The sequence below is a fragment of the Nilaparvata lugens genome, chromosome 6 (assembly GCF_014356525.2).
Source record: "Nilaparvata lugens isolate BPH chromosome 6, ASM1435652v1, whole genome shotgun sequence".
NCBI classification, from domain to species: Eukaryota; Metazoa; Arthropoda; class Insecta; order Hemiptera; family Delphacidae; genus Nilaparvata; species Nilaparvata lugens.
The window spans coordinates 15,914,139-15,932,537 of record NC_052509.1 but is presented as its reverse complement, the minus strand read 5'-3'; the positions used below and the strand labels follow the sequence as shown (position 1 = coordinate 15,932,537).

Below are 18,399 nucleotides of genomic sequence, written 5' to 3'. Positions count from 1 at the left end.
ATGATATTTACTTGATATCGCATTAATAGTTAACACCTTTTATTGAACTGTTATGGCATGGACTGATTTTAGAGGTGAACTGGCAAAGAGGGGACAAATGCAAGCAATAGACTCACAGCTTTTAATGCCTCTACCTGAAAATTGTGCTGTACTTAATCATTCATAATCTTGAGAAAAGTAAAAGTAACATCATAATTTGGTTTGAAACATGAAGAGAACTATCTAGTTTCTTTAAGATTTTGGATAAACCATTTAACAATAATTTATTAATACACATTTTAATTTTGATGTAGTCTACTGTGTAACAGATTTGCTATAATTTTCAATAGAAATTCAACTGTTTATTTCTTCAATTTTAAGGCGGAAGATTGTGAGATTTACATTTTGGCTTCTTCCCTGCCGAGTGGTCCTGCACATGATTGGACTGAACAAGTTGACCATCCTGTTTTTTCTGGCAATTTCCGGCGTCATTTTGTTCGTTTTGTTGGGCGTTTATGCGATTCCATCGACCGTTGTACAGAGAATGATTGGTGGAAACTGACTTTCAGACAAAAAGTGTAATTCTTACCAGTTTTTTTTTAAACATCAATCAAAAAACGTACTGCGGTTGAATGGTTGTAAGAAGTTTCCTGACTTCTCATATAGTTTTACATATTTTTATCATACTGATTTTCAATTTCCAATGATATGCTGTTCTACGTACAATAAATGAACAGGCCTACTTTTGTTATTTGTAGAAATAACACAAATATTTTCACAGCAAATTATGCGCTTTTTATAAACCGACATTGGTCAAACATAAGCGGAGTTACCGTATTTGAATAGATGGTAGTAAAAATAACTAACCTTATTCCCAAATTTGCAGCAACTAATTCATTTATTTGTGCATGTTCGTGATTTTTTTATAAAATGTTTCGTACAATTAAAATCAATAGGTGATAACACTAAAATTTTTTTGATAGATAAAAAAGTGAATATTTTAATCAAATGCATAAAAAATACAATAGTATGTGAAAACGTGGGATTAATGAATTTATGACAGAGAAACTAGAAATTCACAAACTGTGTTCACATACAACAATGATTGTAAACAAATGAAACAAGTTGTTTACCAATTAGGCCCAGTTGCACAACCGCCTGTTAAATTTTAATCCTGATTAAATTTCACAAGAACCATTCAGAGAAAGTTTTTCTAAAAAGACGGCTTCTCTTATTAGTTCTTGTGGCATTTAATCCGGATTAACACTTTACAGACTTTTGTGCAACCGGGAGCTAGTGTTGAAAATTGAAATTTTGGTACTGAAGAGGTCGGTTGCACAAACTTCTTCAATCAGTTTTTCAGTTGAAAATTCTATTCTCATTCCATGAAACAGTGTCAATTTTTTCAGAACAACGTTATAGACTATCCATAAGTTGAATAACACTGGATAGCTCAAGACTTTGTTAATAAATAAGTGAAGATTCGAAATTGGAATGTTCAGCATAAATAATAGCCTACTTATGATGGATTAATAATTGTCAACAATTTTTTTTCAACGTTGAAAAAAACGTGGAAAAGAAGTATCTTGGTTAGAAGCTCAATTTATAGTGAGAAATCTCTAAAGGAAAATGAAGGGCTAATTATTCTTAAATAACATAAAACATCAAGTAAATGATCAACATTTTTGGACAAACCTGTGTCCAAACATGAAACAAAATTGTTTCCATGAATTTATAGCAGTTATTTGGAACTCGATAGCTTTAATAGTGATTATTGATTGAATATTTTCGATTTGTAGATTTTCTAAATAATATGAAGCTACCATAGGACTTATCAAGTTTATTGTTAAAGGTTTAGTTGTTTGTCTAGAGTCTAAAGTATGCCCCATATTACTACAACCACCATCTATCATGTGGAATTAAGGTTTAGTATATTGAATAATTTACAAAGACGTTTAATTTTAGTTGAGAGTTCCTGTGTAGTAGATTATGTAGTACATTATTCCAATAACTTATTTGCCAAAACTTAGTAACTTTTTAAATTAGTATCGATTAGTGCGATACAACTATTGTTAAAACTATTAGTGCTTATGATAAATAATAAAGAAGTAAACTTAAAAGACATCCAAAAATAAAATTAAACAATAAATATACAAATGAAGTTAAACATAAGTCTTTGGCTTAGATAGATTAGAATTCATTCACATTAACAAAATAAATACAATTCATGGGATACAAAATTAAAATTAGTAATCAGATTCGATGGAGTAGGATTCTTAATTAAAGCTTTCGTAAATTGATTCAAAAATAATTGTAAAATAAATGAATAATAATAAACTAGCTACTTATAATAGAGGTGGCAAGTGATAATTGATATTGTTTAATTAAATAATAACAGTTCGAAAAATTGAAAAAATACATATAAGCAGATTACATCTTTTCAAGTTTACTAGAATGATAAACTGAATATTTGAAACAGTAAAAGCATATAAAGAACATTACGTATGTTGTATGTTTAGTATGTAATAGCACAGAAAAGACCAAATTATCAACATTCCCAAGTATTAGTTCACGATTAAAAATGTTATGTTAGTAAGAGAACAATCAAAGCATAGATTAATTTTTATTAGTTAAATCAAGAGACACGCTGAAAAGAGCTGTAATATATTAACAAGAAAGTAACCTCCAATTAGCAAATGCAACGTCTGTTTATTTGACTGAAGAACACTAACTTAAGAACATTTAACAAAGAAGACATTTCTAAAAGATTGCATGAATATTCTATTTTTTCTTGACAATGTTTTTTTAAAGAAATCAGATTTGAAAAATTCAATTCCATCTTCTTCTGGGTGTTTTCTGTGAAACTTTGTTATGATTGAAGCTTTCAAGTTACAGATAGAAGTTGTAGTATTGACAACGCAAATTAAAGCTAAACAGACAATGAGCTATTAATTTTTGTACAAAACCGTTAACAATTTTGAAAAAAATTAAGCAGCACTATTATATTGAAACTATTATACTACCAATGAAAATAGCAGCAGAAATTTTCATCGATTTTATTATTTTAATAATACTTTATCATAATGATTAGAAATCAGGAGGTGGCAAAAATTCTAAAATCACATTAAGAAACAAGTAGACGTGTTATGTAAAATAAGGTTTAGAAAAACGGTCAATCATCAATCACAAGCGATAAGGGTTGTCTTTGTATAGCTCTGTCTTTTCTAACGTTATCTCTATCACAATGGAAAATACTTGAAATTACACATCCTATCTATCACATACGATTAGTCAATCTCGTAAAAACCATTCTAAAATCACTTAAAACCATTCTAATTGCCAGGAGGCGTAAACTAAAATCCCTTAGAATTCTACTTGAAAATATAGGATAGATAATCCATATCTCTTATGGAAAACATATATAGTCCAGTACATCGAGATTTGAAAAACCTGCGGGGGAAACGTATATGTGTATCTATTATAATTCCTGAGATTAAAATACAATTTGAGAGAATTCATTACAAAGTAAATGGATTTCGATTAAAGTGTCAAACCTTAACGCTCAATATAAAATACCTGAATTGATCTAATAATGATAAATCACAAATGAAAGAAGATAAAATTGAAAATAGAGTAAAATGGAATGAACAGTTGACTGGTGTAAAGTCTAACATTAGAAAAATATGAACTAAAAATTTATTAACACATCAAGTTATTTGATGCTAATTACAACAACGGAATTATGATTGAAGATGGTATAAGACGTATCATAAAAGTACATAATCTATCATATAAATAATGTACGTGAAAGTTGTATAATTTAATTTTGAACAAATTAAAAAATAATGAACTTAATAGTTGTATAAAAGATGTCCTACAAATAACAAGATATATATTTGATCAGTTCAGATACAAACAGAAAATAGATGAATCTTATTAAATTCTAATCAATCAAAGAATAGTTTGCCTATGATGAATCTTATCTCTCCTTTATCTATGCCTTATTGAAATTAAATTCAAATTACAACCGTAAATATAATACATTTTTAATAGATATCTGGAACTAACATACCCGAGTTCAGTAACATGAAACTGAAACAATACAATATCTGATAACCTCACAATAGAATATAATTTCAACCTGATATTCAATAAACATCCTATTTTAATTCACTTGTAAAAATAAACTTGTTCAAATATGTTATCACAAATCTTTCCTTGAATACAGTACAAAGAGAGCATAATATTTTAAAATCATACAACCTCATGAATATTACAAATATATAAAGGCACATTACACATTATTGTATAAAGATAATTCTATACTTGTTTGCATAAGCGTAAATTATAAAAACTGACAACTATTTCTAGGCTTGGATAAATTCTAGGACAATTTATTGTGTAGGCTTGTATTTCAATCAATTTTCGACTTCATTACAAATTCTATAAAATTCCAACAGATCTATAAAATTTGTGAATCAACTTCAACAACTTATTTTCTATGTGCGAAAATTATTGTAATTTAAAAAGTGGGTGGATATAATACAACTCACATTATCATAATTAGATTATTATTAAGTACTAACAAGATCAGAATAGATTCAAATCGTATTCAAAATATAATAAAAATTGAGAATATGTAGGCCTAGTGTTCGATTGACACATATCTTGCTTTTCTCCTATGTAATCGTAATCGTTCAATAACTTTATCTTGGAAATTCAATATGATGAATCGTAATTAATTTAGAGGATATATTATTATTGTACCGTAAATCACCGATTATTATACAATAATTATTAACATCATCATTTTTCGTTAGTGAACCAACAATACTATAATAAAATGCACGTCTAATGAGAGAATAATACACAAATTACACGAATAATACACGAATTAAGAACAATACACAAAAATTACAGTTTTAAACACGGTGCAATATTTGAATTGGTTTTTAATGAACAGTTTAAAACAAAAATAAAATATATGACATTAATTTGGTGTGGGATTTTAGATTTACGGTCATCATCTAAATTAGAAATTGATAATGCAAAAATTCCTAAATTTGATCGCAAGAACTTCATAATTTACTAAATCGTCAATTTCAAACATGAATATCAATAATAATTTCAAATTAAAGATTAATTCAAAAATTAATAACAGCTATCGCTAATACGATTTTGACAACATAAACAATAATGCAAACATAAACGAAATAGTTCCAATCTTTAATGTGATTTGGAAATTTTCAAATCCATAAAATACTTACTAATAAGATTTTGTCAAAGTATAAAAGCAAACATAAATGAAACAGGTCCAATCTTGAATGCGAATTGGAAATGCTTAAATCGAAATAATAGTTAAATTTACAAGTTTTAAATGCAGACAATAGAAACTTATTTGATTTTCAAAAGTATAAACTGAATTTCATGTACAAATTTTCGACAAAATTACATAGCTAAGAAAAAGTTTGGGAGTCAAACGTTAAAATGCAAACGAAAAATTAGCTGAAGGTTTCGAAGAGGCAATTAATATTTTCTTCATCATAAGAAAAATTAAGGAACAAAACTGTTAATAACTTATGAAGTTGGTGGTTTGAGGTTAGAATAATTGATAAAAAACATGAAAGTGATGTGCTCAACACTACCAAAGAGTAGAATGGTTGTATTTGAGATCGTAGCGAGCGTTGTCCACATCACACTGCGTGCTCTGCGACGAGAACGTGTCGTAGGACTCGTTGAGTGTGTAATCACTCGGCGGCACCTCTTGTTGCAGGCTCGTGCTCATGATCTAATCAACACAAAATAAACACACAATCATTACTTCACAAACAATTAACATTTCAAACATTGACACCCCAACTACTGTATTTGTGAATCAAAATTATTATGCAGTAGCGAAGATGGTTTTGTGGTTGACATCAGCAGTTCAGTACTTTTCGATAAAAGTGTGTGCTCATGGCCAAATATATTGATAGTGATTTACTAGCATCAAATTTGCATAATCTCTATTTGTTGTGATATTGTTGGATACTTATTATGACATTATAGGTTCAAATTAATTAATTTTGACCTACCACAATCACGAACTGCTATTATTAATTTCAGAAAATCTACCTAGGCAAAAGATCTAGTTGTAAACGTATTTTTTTTAAACTAAGAGTTGAGTAAGTATGTACAGTAGCTTACTGTAAGTAAGTTTGACTCAAGTTGTTGAGATCTCGTTGTAAAAAAGAGTAAGTTTCTATAACTTACTGTTGAGTAAGTTGAACCATAGAGAAACAATAGCATAAATAGATATCCCATGGTATAGGGCGTTTATGTCGCAACTTTTACTGTTATCTCAAGCCGATAGTTCATGTAATTCTTTCCCGTGAAGCTGTGTGAAACTGGTAGTCTCTCATATTGTGCCGTTCATACACTCTCACCCCAACAAAACAGTAAAATTCGACAATAATCAACAGTAATCGGCTTGAGATAACAGTAAAATTTGCGACATAAACGCCCTATACCATGGGATATCTACTTACGCTATTATTTCTCTATGGTTGAACTTACTCGAGTCTACTCAAAAATAGACTGTCAGACGATGTTAATTCAGTGTATTACTAGAGGAATAGAATAAAACTCGATGTATTTCAAGACGGATAATATCATCCGAAAATAATATTCTATCGTTTGAAAGTAGTCTTTATTGTGTCTGAAAATCTATTCTCATATCCTAGAGATCCTATATATTCACAGTATGGATTTCTTGATAACAGATATTGTCTACTTGTAGATAGGTGAGGTCCTAGTTTCAGCGCCACCCATATTACACGATAAATCAATCAAATTCCGTTTAAACAAAGTCACAAATAACGTAAGATCACACTCATGGAAGAATACAAAATTACAAACCAAAAAAAACACAAAATATACGGCACAGAAGTCACCAGAAACGGAGCGACAAAATTACCAACAAAAAGCATAAAATAGACAGATGAGAGCAGAAATGAAACGATAATAGAAATATGGGACCCTAGGTCTCATGATATGAATATAGTCGAGAGAATGACAAAATGACCATGTATCAAGGATGACAAAGTTGAGAGACAAATGATACAAAAGAACGAAAGAAACTTCAACATCTTCGTAAGAGATACAACATGATAATAAATAAGAGAAAAGTAACAGTGAATATTGAAGTGAAGGAATTTTAGAAGAATTTCTCACAGCAAGATGATACATCGAGTTTATGAATGAATAGGAAAGGAATAAGATAAGAAAATATAATAAATGGAAAAAAGTTCTGAAATAATGAAGAAGTGAAAACACGAGGAAAGGAAGGGAAGTTTTGATGAAAATTGAAAATCATGAACTTGTCACTTAATCACACTTGAAGCTCAAAATGAAACAATAGTGCATGCCATTTCAGCGTTTCTACGTGAAGAGGAGTAAGAACAACGTTTCAAAACGTTTTCAGGATTGTAAAGTACGACAAATGAAAATGACCACCAAATTTAACAAAATTTATTTTTCGTTCGTTAAAACTTTATTTAGTTGTTTATTGTGAAACATTTTAGATTTGCATTGAAAAACATTTTGGTAAGATTTATTGGATGACTAAGAAAGAAAATGAAAATAATATGTGGATAATAGTGTACAGAAATCCATTTATATTATTTATAAGAAAGTAGGAAATTGCATACAAAATATCAATTTGAGATTGGTATGTGAATAAAATCATGATTCAAAGTCTTGTAATAGAAGAGCCTGAAAAGACAGCGGAAAATATGTACGAACACCCAGTGAATCTACAGGGAATGAAAAAATACCAAGCCAAAAAAGAAGAGTGTAAAATAAAACAAGTTTAAAATCACAAAAACAAGTTTTCGATCCAAATATTCGCCAATCTTTGTACGTACCGGTACCGTCAATATTTGTTCCAAGCAACAAAAAAAATTCCATGCATTTTAATAGAATCACAGAGAACCAGAGCAAATACACCATTTAATGACTAGGTATTTAATATCGGCTATTTGGGAGAAAAACGTCTGTTCATATCGTTGCACGGAATATGAAAGAGTAATAGTCTACACATACGTTAGAAATCTGTTGTTTACGGTATATTATAGGTTTCTCAGAAGTCGCGCATCTCCACTAGAGATACTGAAAGAACTGAAAGCAGCTATGTTATTGTTTACACGTGTTTTGTGCGAGCTTCAGAATTGTCTGTTTTTTATTGCTGAGGCACTCTGTGATAGACATTGATACATGCATCAAACAAAGAATAAAAAGAGATAATATGATACAGGGAATTGGACATGCAAGTGAGACAGAGGAGGCTAGTTTTGTAAAAATTATTGCTTTTCTATACACACCCGTTTTTTGGTATTTCAATATTTGCAGATGACTGGACTATCTGAAAAAATGATAAGACAATCGGAGTGTTAAGTGTGTTCAGAAAAATAAGGTGCAATATGGTAAGAAATTTGATAAGTTTGCAGTCAGGCTGACAAAATAAACTGCTAGTATCAAAGTGAATTTCACAAAAATAGTGAAATTAGAAGACTCTGTAATTAATTTAAAAAAATCAAACTGGGGAATTTAAAATGAGTAGATTTTACAGTTAAAAACATCTTTCAAAATTCTAAGCTGAAGTGAACAAAATTCCACATTTTTTTTGTACAAAACTAAAATTGTTAGAACTAGAGAAAATTTCTCTCACATTGGTAAAAGACTGAAATTCCTGGCTCGAAAAGAAATTTCATCAAGCTTGATGATTATCTTTTAATAGTGTGTTTACCGATTCCGAAATTGGTGAAACAAACACCTATTTACTCATACAAGTAAAAATATAAAAGATCATAAGTATAGACTACCATAATTCAAAAATAAGTCTTAGTAGGCTTTGCTAGTAATTGGAGAATTTATACAAATTGACATAAATTATAAATAATTAGGTTGGTGAACAGTATTTAATTTGAAATTCGTTTGATTATTATTTTATTTAGTAGAATATTGTCGGATTTCAGGATATTTTCATAACCGATAATTACATTTTAGAATACTCACACTGCATAAATATAGTCCAGTAAACTGTTAGTTCAATTAATATATATTTTATCAATAATAATTATTATTATTGGGTAAGGAAGGAGTCATTCGATTAATAAAGCTTTCTATCATCATCAATTAGTCATTATTTATCAGATAATATATTCTAGTATCATTCGATATGAATTAAAAAATTCATTCAATACTTCGTTATGGGATATTATGATTAAAAATAATTCAAACTAAAAATTAATTGAAAATAGAATATTATAAAAAACTAAAGAGTTATTAGAGCATTTGAAAAGTTTGCTAATTACAATAATTTATTAACTCACAGTCTAAATCGTGAGCAATCACTGTCTCTGCTTCCAATAGAATAATTTGAAAGAAAAATCTTCCAATTTTTCCGCGTTTCAAATTGTATTAAAATATGAAAAAATTCGTTATGAGAAAATATTACGAAAATTCACAAAAATATGAAAACAAATTTGTTTATGTTTTAGATTCATAAGTTTGATAATATATGGAGCCTTGAGCGATGTCCCAAATCGCCTTTTGTGAAGAATTATGAACCTATAATTTGAGGTGGATTTCAAACCACTTTGATCATTGAACGGAATGTAAAGTCATATTTCACGAAAAGAGATTAGAAAATATAACCAAAATATCTTCAACATAAACACACAGATATATAGCCTTTCAAACTCAAAATCTCACACAATATCTTCAAGTAAAAATAAAATGAAAATCATGAATTCACGAGTGACTATATCTTTGTATAGTGTTCAACACGGATTTTATAACCCAGGAAAATTTTCAAAGTACAGGTTTGTAGTAAAGGTTGGTTAGTAGAATTAGCATGATTAGAAGTTAATCGGAGAAAATATAACGGAACAGTACAAACATCTGAATTCATTTGACGCAATACAGGATTCCTATTCAGGTTTATCCTCTCCTTCATCTTCCTGTATAATAGGCGAACGAAAAGGATTTGAAATGCAATAAAACAGAAATCGATTGAATATTAGACAACAAATTAATACTACTAATAAACAAACACAGGAATCATTAGCATTTGAAAGCATTCATGAAGTTTGCAAATTATATAGAGAAATAGAAAAATGTAGACAAATTAACAGACAATAACAGATGCACAACAAATCTACTTAAACGTTCAATTGCGACATACTCTTGAAACAAATACTGATCAGACATTCACTCACTACTGTACAGAGAACAAAGTCAATTGTTTCCTTAAAACAAATCCCCAGTCAAAGTTGTAAAACTAATGTAGAGTATTATGAGAACAGTTCATAGAATAGATATTCTGCAACACTATGTAGCACAAATTACAAGAAATTAAAAAAGGGCCCCTAGTGCTTAGTAAGAAAGCACTTGATGCTTGATTCAATAAACTAACTTAATCAATCTTTTTAGAACGATGATCTTGAAACCAGACACAAATCACGAGATAACACAAAACTCGGCACCGAATTACGATATGAAGTGTATCCAAGATTGGAACATCGAAAACAGAATTATCAAAATAACAGAATTTATTAATAAACGTTGTGTGTGGATCATAAGTTTAGATTCTCCTCAATTAGAGGCACGTAATTAGAGGAATTTTATAGGTACATAGAAATAGGTACGTCTACATCTTGCCCCGAGCCACAAAGGCTGAATTATGCCAAACTACAAAACTACTAAACACATAATTTATATAAAATTTTAAACATTTGACACGGATAATTGTAAAGACAGAACATTCAGTGCTGAAATTACAACAATCGTGAAATTTTAAGACAGATACTACCACAGTACTTGGAAGAAGGCGGTTTAGATAACTCGCATATTTATTTCAAATTCAAGATGTTTCTGACGTCATTCCACACATTTAATCGCCTGTTTTACAGTGAAGTTTCGACACAGATTTTTCTAATAAATGTTAAAAATCTCTATTGGTGTGGAATCATTCAACTATTTGGCTAGTGCGCATACATTTTGTGACTACTACCGTTTATGAACACCAGGCAAATCAGTGTGTGCAGGGCTTTTTCAATTAATACAAATCATATGAGGCATTCCAAGACACAATGCCGCACTGCATTTGGTGAGTTTTCATCTAAAGGAGCTCTCCGTTACTAAATACATGAATAAACTTCATTCAAATAAATGAGCTTCATTTAAATAGATAAACTTATTTTAAATAAATAAACTACTCTCTGATCATGAGCATCTAGATTTTCCAAGTAACTAGCTAATAGTTTTCGGATCGCCAACAACTTTTAAAATTCAAAGTTGGAAATCTTATTATTGAGATAAAACATTTTGACCTATCAACATTCATACTTTCTTGTGGACTGCAATGGAAGCACGTTTTACTGTGTGGTATTTCTAGTTTTGCATCTAGTTAATCTCTAATTAATTCTAAATATCTGTGAATTCTACTGATCTACTCTCATCTGTGCCAAGACTAAATATTGAAGTGATGTGAACTGTAGAAGGACATATTTTCGTGCAGCTAGAACATCCTAGCTTACCTGAAAAATATTTCAAAACAATGAAATGGAAATATTGAAGAATCACAATTAATAAAAATAAACTTACCTGTCCAATAGTTGATACAGGCTTGTAGGCTGCATGTCTGCCGTACTTTGACTGTCCGTACTCGTCACTGAAATATTTACACAAAAATAATATATTTATTGTAAACCATTTTCTATAGAATAACTAAGATTGAGAGATTCAAAGGAAATTTCTAATGCATTTATCAAATATCAGATAGAGAAATTTAGAATTTTATTTTATTAACATGAAACATGTTCCTCAAAATAGCATGATTTTATTTTTCTACCAATTGTTCAAAGTTAGGGGCCCATATCTATCAAACCGGCTGAAGTATGACAGTCCATATGAAGGCCCATTGACGGCTTAAATTATATATTCAGGCGGTGGGACCTTCCCGCAAGGGACTCCTCACCAACAAAAGCCATACGAATTTACTTTACTATCTATCAAACCACGAAAAAAGTTTTACAGGAATTTTAATTTTTAAACTTGATGTACCGTATCCAAATTGAATCGCAAAATGATACTACTTTTCATATTGCTTGAATGAAATAAATTCTTGGACAGATTCAATTATATACCGAATACCAACAATGGTAACCGTATTCAAATTCATATGACATGAATGAAATTGAATTGGATACTATACTCTGTCCAAATAGGCATGAGCTCTGACGGAATAGGCCGACCCTCCTACTACTCACACACACAAGCGCAGTCTCCTTTTGTGTGTATGAGTAAGGGACGGTCCATCTACATGATTGTATACTACGTAGTATACATAGTATATCAATGGCGCAGGTAGGCCGTGCGTGTGTGCCTGCGCGTGGGGGAGCGAGGGTCGACTTAATCTTTCAGCGCTAATTGCAGTCTGGACAGAGTATAAGGGTGTCCACTAACGACTGAACAAGTGTGTTGAACATGTGTGAAATACATGTTCGTCATATATGTAGTGTCTCTAGCAAAAGGATTCAAACAAAAATTTTTTGAGGGAGTTTTTGAATCTTCGATTTTTTGTTGTTCATGTTTTCTTATATTTGAGGTTAAATTATTTTTTGTATAGTTTGTATTATTTGTATATATACAGAGTGAGCATAAATTATTGAACACATTTCATAGGTGAATAAAAAAAATAACGAATAGTGACGGTCTGTCACACTATACCGACTGTGTCACCCCCACCCCTCACCATTGAATCGACTGTTTTTCTATGAAGGCCATCATAAATAATTTGTAAAATAATTATTATAGAAGCTACACCAATTTTTACCACAAAAATAAACACGCTACTACTATTTGTTATTTTTTATTCACCAATGAAATATATCAATAATTTAGGCTTACTCTGTATAATTTGTAATTTTCCAGTGGTTAATTTATCGTTATTGATGGTTTATTTTATGTGGGAAGCTGCTGTCATTTCCATGAATGCCTTTCTATTTGAAGACATGTTCGACACACTTGTCCTGTCGTTAGTGGCCGGCCTTACAGGATAACTGTTAAGAGCATCATATGAATGGAAATACAGGACTAGTATCACAAGTACTTCATAGCTTCACAAGTACTTACGGCATAATCGAGTCCTGGTGATTCATGAATGAATGTTGTGCTTCGGACTCATAATTATCGTTTCCAGACTGTTTGGAGGCTGCACCTTTTGTACCATTAGCAACATCTAAAACAAAACAAAATTGATCAAAAATTTGAAGCAATTAAACAAAATTTATAAATGCACGATTTTCAGAATACCAATCATCGTGCTTAGATGTAATGTAGTCTTGTATGAAATTTGATTTTAACAAGTAATTAAGAGTAGATCCATAATAATTTTTCAAGAGTGTTCCTTAAATTTCAAAAGTACCTTGTTTATAAGCATCAAAGCTCAGAGTTGTTACTCTACCTGTATCAAATTGTTACTCTATATTACTTAATTGTTTAATTGTTACTTGTTTAATTGTTACTCTATTTGTATCAATTATTACAGCATCATATTTTACTGTTCAGCACATTGTAGAGTAAAAAAACATTTTTCAAGACTTTGATTAACTTACTCTGCACTAGGATCAAACATAGAAACATTTCAATTATAATAAAAATTAAATATACAGGTGCTTTTCTAGGAATCGAGGTTGACTCTGGATTGAGATGGAATTATCATGTGGACAAGGTCGGGAGCCGACTTAGTAGGGCGACATTTGCTGTATCAAGATTAACAACGAGTCTGAACAAGAAAGTAGTATTCTCGGCTTATTATGACTACTTTCAACCTCTACTGACATACAGCTTGATCTTACTCATCAACTGGAATTGTCAGAGTATTCAAGGCACAGAAGCGAGTGGTCAGGATGATGCTGGGGAAACCTCCCAGAACCCCTTGCAGGCCACTGTCTCAAAGTGCAGGAATTCTGACCCATCCCTGTTTATACATATACCCGAGGCTGCACTACATGGACAAACATGAAGCTTCCTGGGCTAGAGGATCGGATATACACGGGTACAATACGAGATCTAGGAATGCTCTAAGACTAGATGCACATAGGACGTCTTTTTTCAAGGTAGTCCTGATCACATGTGCAGGAAAAATTTATTTATTTATTACAGAACAAAGAAGACTATAGGCATTAAGCCCAAAACAGTCTTCACTACAATTTACAATCGTATTAAGCAGGTTACTAAAAAAAATAATAAGAAATACAGAGCATGCAAGTTGGAATTAAAAGAAATATTTACTGTGAGCAAAGCTATGGAAGTTCTCAAATTAGTATAAATAATAGACTCACCAGTCGTAATTTTTATATGTGCCAGATTATCAATTATAAGGTATTGGAATCGAAATACAGGATGGAATATAGAGATGAGAAGGATAAATACCTTTGGGAAAGGAAATACCTTTCTGATACTCTGATACTGTGGCCTGGTGATGATTACAAGCTGCTTGGCAATATTAATTTCACTGATCCTTGCTTCTCCCAAATATTCACGACATTCATTAAACACTTCAATCAATTATTGACATATAATGTCCGGCTAGACAAATAGCAAAACAACAAATAAAGTGAGCCGGAACGGTATGGCTTGTACACTCTTGATTCCGTCTGCTTTCTTTCCCGACTGAGAAGAAAAAACCTAGGCTGACGACAGTTTTCGACAATCCACCGCCAGGAGGCAGCACCGCACGGAACAGCGCTACATGGACGCGCTCGATTCAAGAATGGCCACAACAATAAGGGTCTAAATTACTCTGTGTATTTCTGTGTTCAAATCACATTGGATTAACACATCACAAAACAACACAGAAGAACGGGAACTTTTAAAAACGCCATAAAACATTAGTGGGAAGGGCAAAAATGATTTTATACAAACTTACATGAATAATAACTCACCTGATTTGAGGTAGTCAAAGAATCCCTCGTAGATGACAAAATTATTTGACTGAGGAATGATATTTTGAAGACCGTAGTGCTTGAACAGGAAAGCTAGGAACTTTTCAGACGGCTTATCAATTGCCATTTCATGGGGCAACACATTCTCCTCCTGCATGAAGAATTCAAAATGAAATTGTTAATAAACATTATTGAATTTGTTTAAACTTATTAATAATTGCCAATTTTGACCGCTGATATTAGTACACTCTACTTCTCAGTAGTCAGAACTTGTTTAGGTACGAATAATGTTGACAATGGAAAAATTTTGATTGTGGTTTTCAATCTAAACAAGAAACATTTCTAATAAAAATATTGTTTCTAACGTAGTTAGGTACAATATTAATTTGTAATACTAGGTTAATAATTTCCATCTTTTATTATAGATAAGACAATATTTTTGAAATACTAGGTTAATAATTAATAATTTTCATCTTTTTTAAGAAAGGTTTAAATGTTGAAATATGTGTTTCCCAATTCCCTAGTCTAATAGAAATACAATAAGTTAGATTATATATGGGTATGATTGAATAGGTTGGAAAAAATTGTAACTCACCTTGAGATCAATACTTGAGATCAAAAAACAACAATTGAATGGTTCACCATAATTTGCAAACTCTTTATATGGGTTTATTTGAATACTTACTTACTTTGGCAGTTGTACACTTATTGTTAATGGAATTCGAGAGTTCAAGTTACACTTGAAAGTAATAATTTTACATGTATAGATCTATAATTTATGTTAATCATTCATTTGAAAGAGCAAACAAAACAATCAAAAAGAAAAACAGGCTATTGCCCAAAACTTCTATTTTCTAATTTTGTCTCAAATCGTCCAAATATTATGTAGGTTATTTCAGTTCAAAGCATAGGGTGTCTAAAATATAAAATGAAGGAGAATATGAAAATGAATTTGAATGTCGATGTAATATTAAATAAGAATAACGCCTTTTCTATTAGTATTTTAAACAAATAGATGAATCGAAAGGTTTTTGAGGATTTGTTTGATACTCACATGAAGCATATGTTCAAATAGTCGTTTTCCGTATCCTTTACGTTGACTCGACTCGTACACGTAGAAGTCCAGAATGCAGAGAGCTTTTCTTTCATGTGTCATGCCCGTCTCATCAAACATGTACAGATTTTTCCGGCCCACTTTCAAAAGTCCAACAACTGTTCCTTTACCACTGGAAACATATTATTTTAACAAAATCAAAATTATACGATCAATTTAAGATTTACATATTAGCTTACATGAACTGTTATTTTCTTAGATTATATTGTTTGCTCCAACATTAAACAAAATTTATTCAATTTGAGATTGAAAGTATTCGTAACTATAAAAGCCCAATCAAACAGAGCTTTCTCCACGTGACTCCGTAGCTTAGTTGGTAGTGAGCGCCGTTGATGAATCAAAGGTTGTGGGTTCGAGACATATCAAACCCATTTTTTTGGCTGGAAACTCTTATAATGATTATAAAAGTAATTTTAAACAAAATAATTGATTATTGTTCTATTTTATATATTTCTTGGACATAAGGAGATGCATTTTACAACACCCAATTTTTCGAAGTGTAAAGCACGGGTTACATGCTATAGTCGCCCAAGCGAAAATGGGTCTCTCAAGGCCACTGCAATGTTGCCAATGTTGTCCATCCCTCACTCGACCAGTCAAGATATATTGACTATATTTCTACACCCTGAAGATTGCTTCCTCTTTTCCGTCACTACCTGTCACAAATTCTTTTGAGCACGTCAGGTTCAAAAGTTTTATTGTGTCATTCATTCACATTTGTAAAACTGTAAACTATATATTGTCCTCGTCATAGTTAACAATCCAGAGAAGACAAACAATAGCCTACTCCTCACAAGAACACAAATTCACTCTCACACACATTCACTTTCTCTCTTACTAGCTACCCTTAGTACAAAGTGGCAACAGTATTGGTAGAGAAGGGTGGTGGTGTCAAGAGTAAACATCGACCTTGAAAGACCCATTTACGCTTGGGCGACTATAGCCATCAATAAAAATCAAGTTGCAACAGAAAAAAGGAATAAACAAAATATTTTTCTTTTTAATGTATGAATTCAGGGCTAATTTTTTTGTATTTATAAAATGAAGGGTACTATAATTCTATTTTATAAAAAAAAATTTTGTTCAGAGTCTTACTTGTTTGATTCCAGATCTGCTAGCAGATAAACGTCATAGTTGGAATTTCTTAATTTCTCTGCACTTGTGATGGGTTTTAAAAGTGCTTGTGCTTTGGCAGATGCTAGTCCCATCGTATCCATTATTTCGGACACATAACCAATACATTTCCTAAAAAAAAACACTTTGATCATAATTGATGAATGGTGAATAATATGATGTAGGAATAGAGTGCATCGCCCTTAACATTAGGAAGAAGGAACTCAACAGCCCACTCCAGATGTTAGATCAAACTATGTCCTTGAAGCTCTTAATTTGCTACAGATTTGTTTTTTATAGAAGATAGCCTAGTTATTTTTAAATTAAAATCGTTTACTATTCTGAACAATGTTTCTGAAATAGCATTCACAGGCCTAGGCAAATTCAATTCAATCTTCAATTGAAGATAAGTTATTATTCATGAACCGTATAGGTTAGATTCATTCAAAATTTAATAGGCAATACAACCATAATTTTAAATTATCTTCAAGAAACTTGCTTTGAATAATAAATTAAATTAAATATACTACATTTTGAAGCTATTTAAAAATTTTCATATGACATAGACAACATGTTATAACATGTTACAACATGAAATAACTCAACTTATTCTAGTTGATAAATTAATATGATGTAACAAATTTCAATGTGAATCATGGCATAATATAGCATTATTAAAAATAATATGGTAAATTTGATCAGAAAATTTATTTTAATCACATAGAAAATAATATAATTTTATAGTGGAATAACATGAAAACTTACGCCGCAGCCCTTCTGTCACCGTTGAAACTATCTGGTAAAAGATTTTTATTAATCTTTGATATGTCACCTCTTAAAAATTCATTGAGATTAAATCTGAATTCCATTGTTGTCTGAAGAAAATATAACAATTTTAAAAATTACAATGAACAAATGGAATGTTTTTGATGACTGACAAAATTTCAGTCAAAGAAAATAATTCAAGCAGTCAAGCACTGACAAGTGACAATAAATTGACTAAAATTAGAATGACAAATGGTTGATAAAACAACAGCTGTTCAAGTCAACACAGAGCATAAAGATACTAGAGTACTAACATTGGTTGAGTGTGCAAGCATGAAATGAATATTATTTGTTAAACCTTGACATTTATGTACTAGATGACAAATAGTTTACAATCTAAATTCATATTGTAGAATTTGGTTTCCTAACTTACATTCA

The 18,399-nt window shown here is 30.9% G+C and overlaps 2 protein-coding genes across 5 annotated transcripts in view; one reads left to right on the top strand and one right to left on the bottom strand.

Annotated features, from left to right (window-relative positions):
- The window catches only part of LOC111050068 (otoferlin), a 38,484-nt gene extending 35,272 nt beyond the window's left edge, over positions 1–3,212 (top strand). For both annotated transcript variants that reach the window (XM_022336309.2, XM_039430239.1), the window contains one exon: positions 361–3,212. In XM_022336309.2, the coding sequence (XP_022192001.2) occupies positions 361–541 (181 nt within the window). In that variant the 3' untranslated portion in view covers positions 542–3,212. The remainder of the gene's footprint in view (positions 1–360) is intronic.
- LOC111050069 (alpha-tubulin N-acetyltransferase) lies at positions 1,535–18,208 on the bottom strand. Of its 3 annotated transcripts, XR_005571551.1 has the most exons (9): positions 17,962–18,208; positions 17,179–17,328; positions 16,024–16,195; positions 14,970–15,120; positions 13,156–13,261; positions 11,626–11,692; positions 9,920–9,980; positions 8,340–8,380; positions 5,572–5,767 (listed from the first exon to the last, which is right to left on the bottom strand). XR_005571551.1 is itself a non-coding variant. In XM_039430240.1 (8 exons), the coding sequence occupies exons 1-8, from the start codon at positions 18,063–18,065 to the stop codon at positions 5,761–5,763; spliced, it is 798 nt and encodes a 265-aa protein (XP_039286174.1). In that variant the 5' UTR covers positions 18,066–18,202; the 3' UTR covers positions 1,535–5,760. The 3 variants fall into 3 exon arrangements, 2 of the variants coding, with proteins under 2 accessions (XP_039286174.1, XP_022192006.2); XM_039430240.1 differs by lacking the exon at positions 9,920–9,980 and having other exon boundaries at positions 1,535–5,767; positions 17,962–18,202; XM_022336314.2 differs by lacking the exons at positions 8,340–8,380; positions 9,920–9,980 and having other exon boundaries at positions 1,535–5,767; positions 17,962–18,203.
- Between the last annotated feature and the right edge of the window lie 191 nt (positions 18,209–18,399).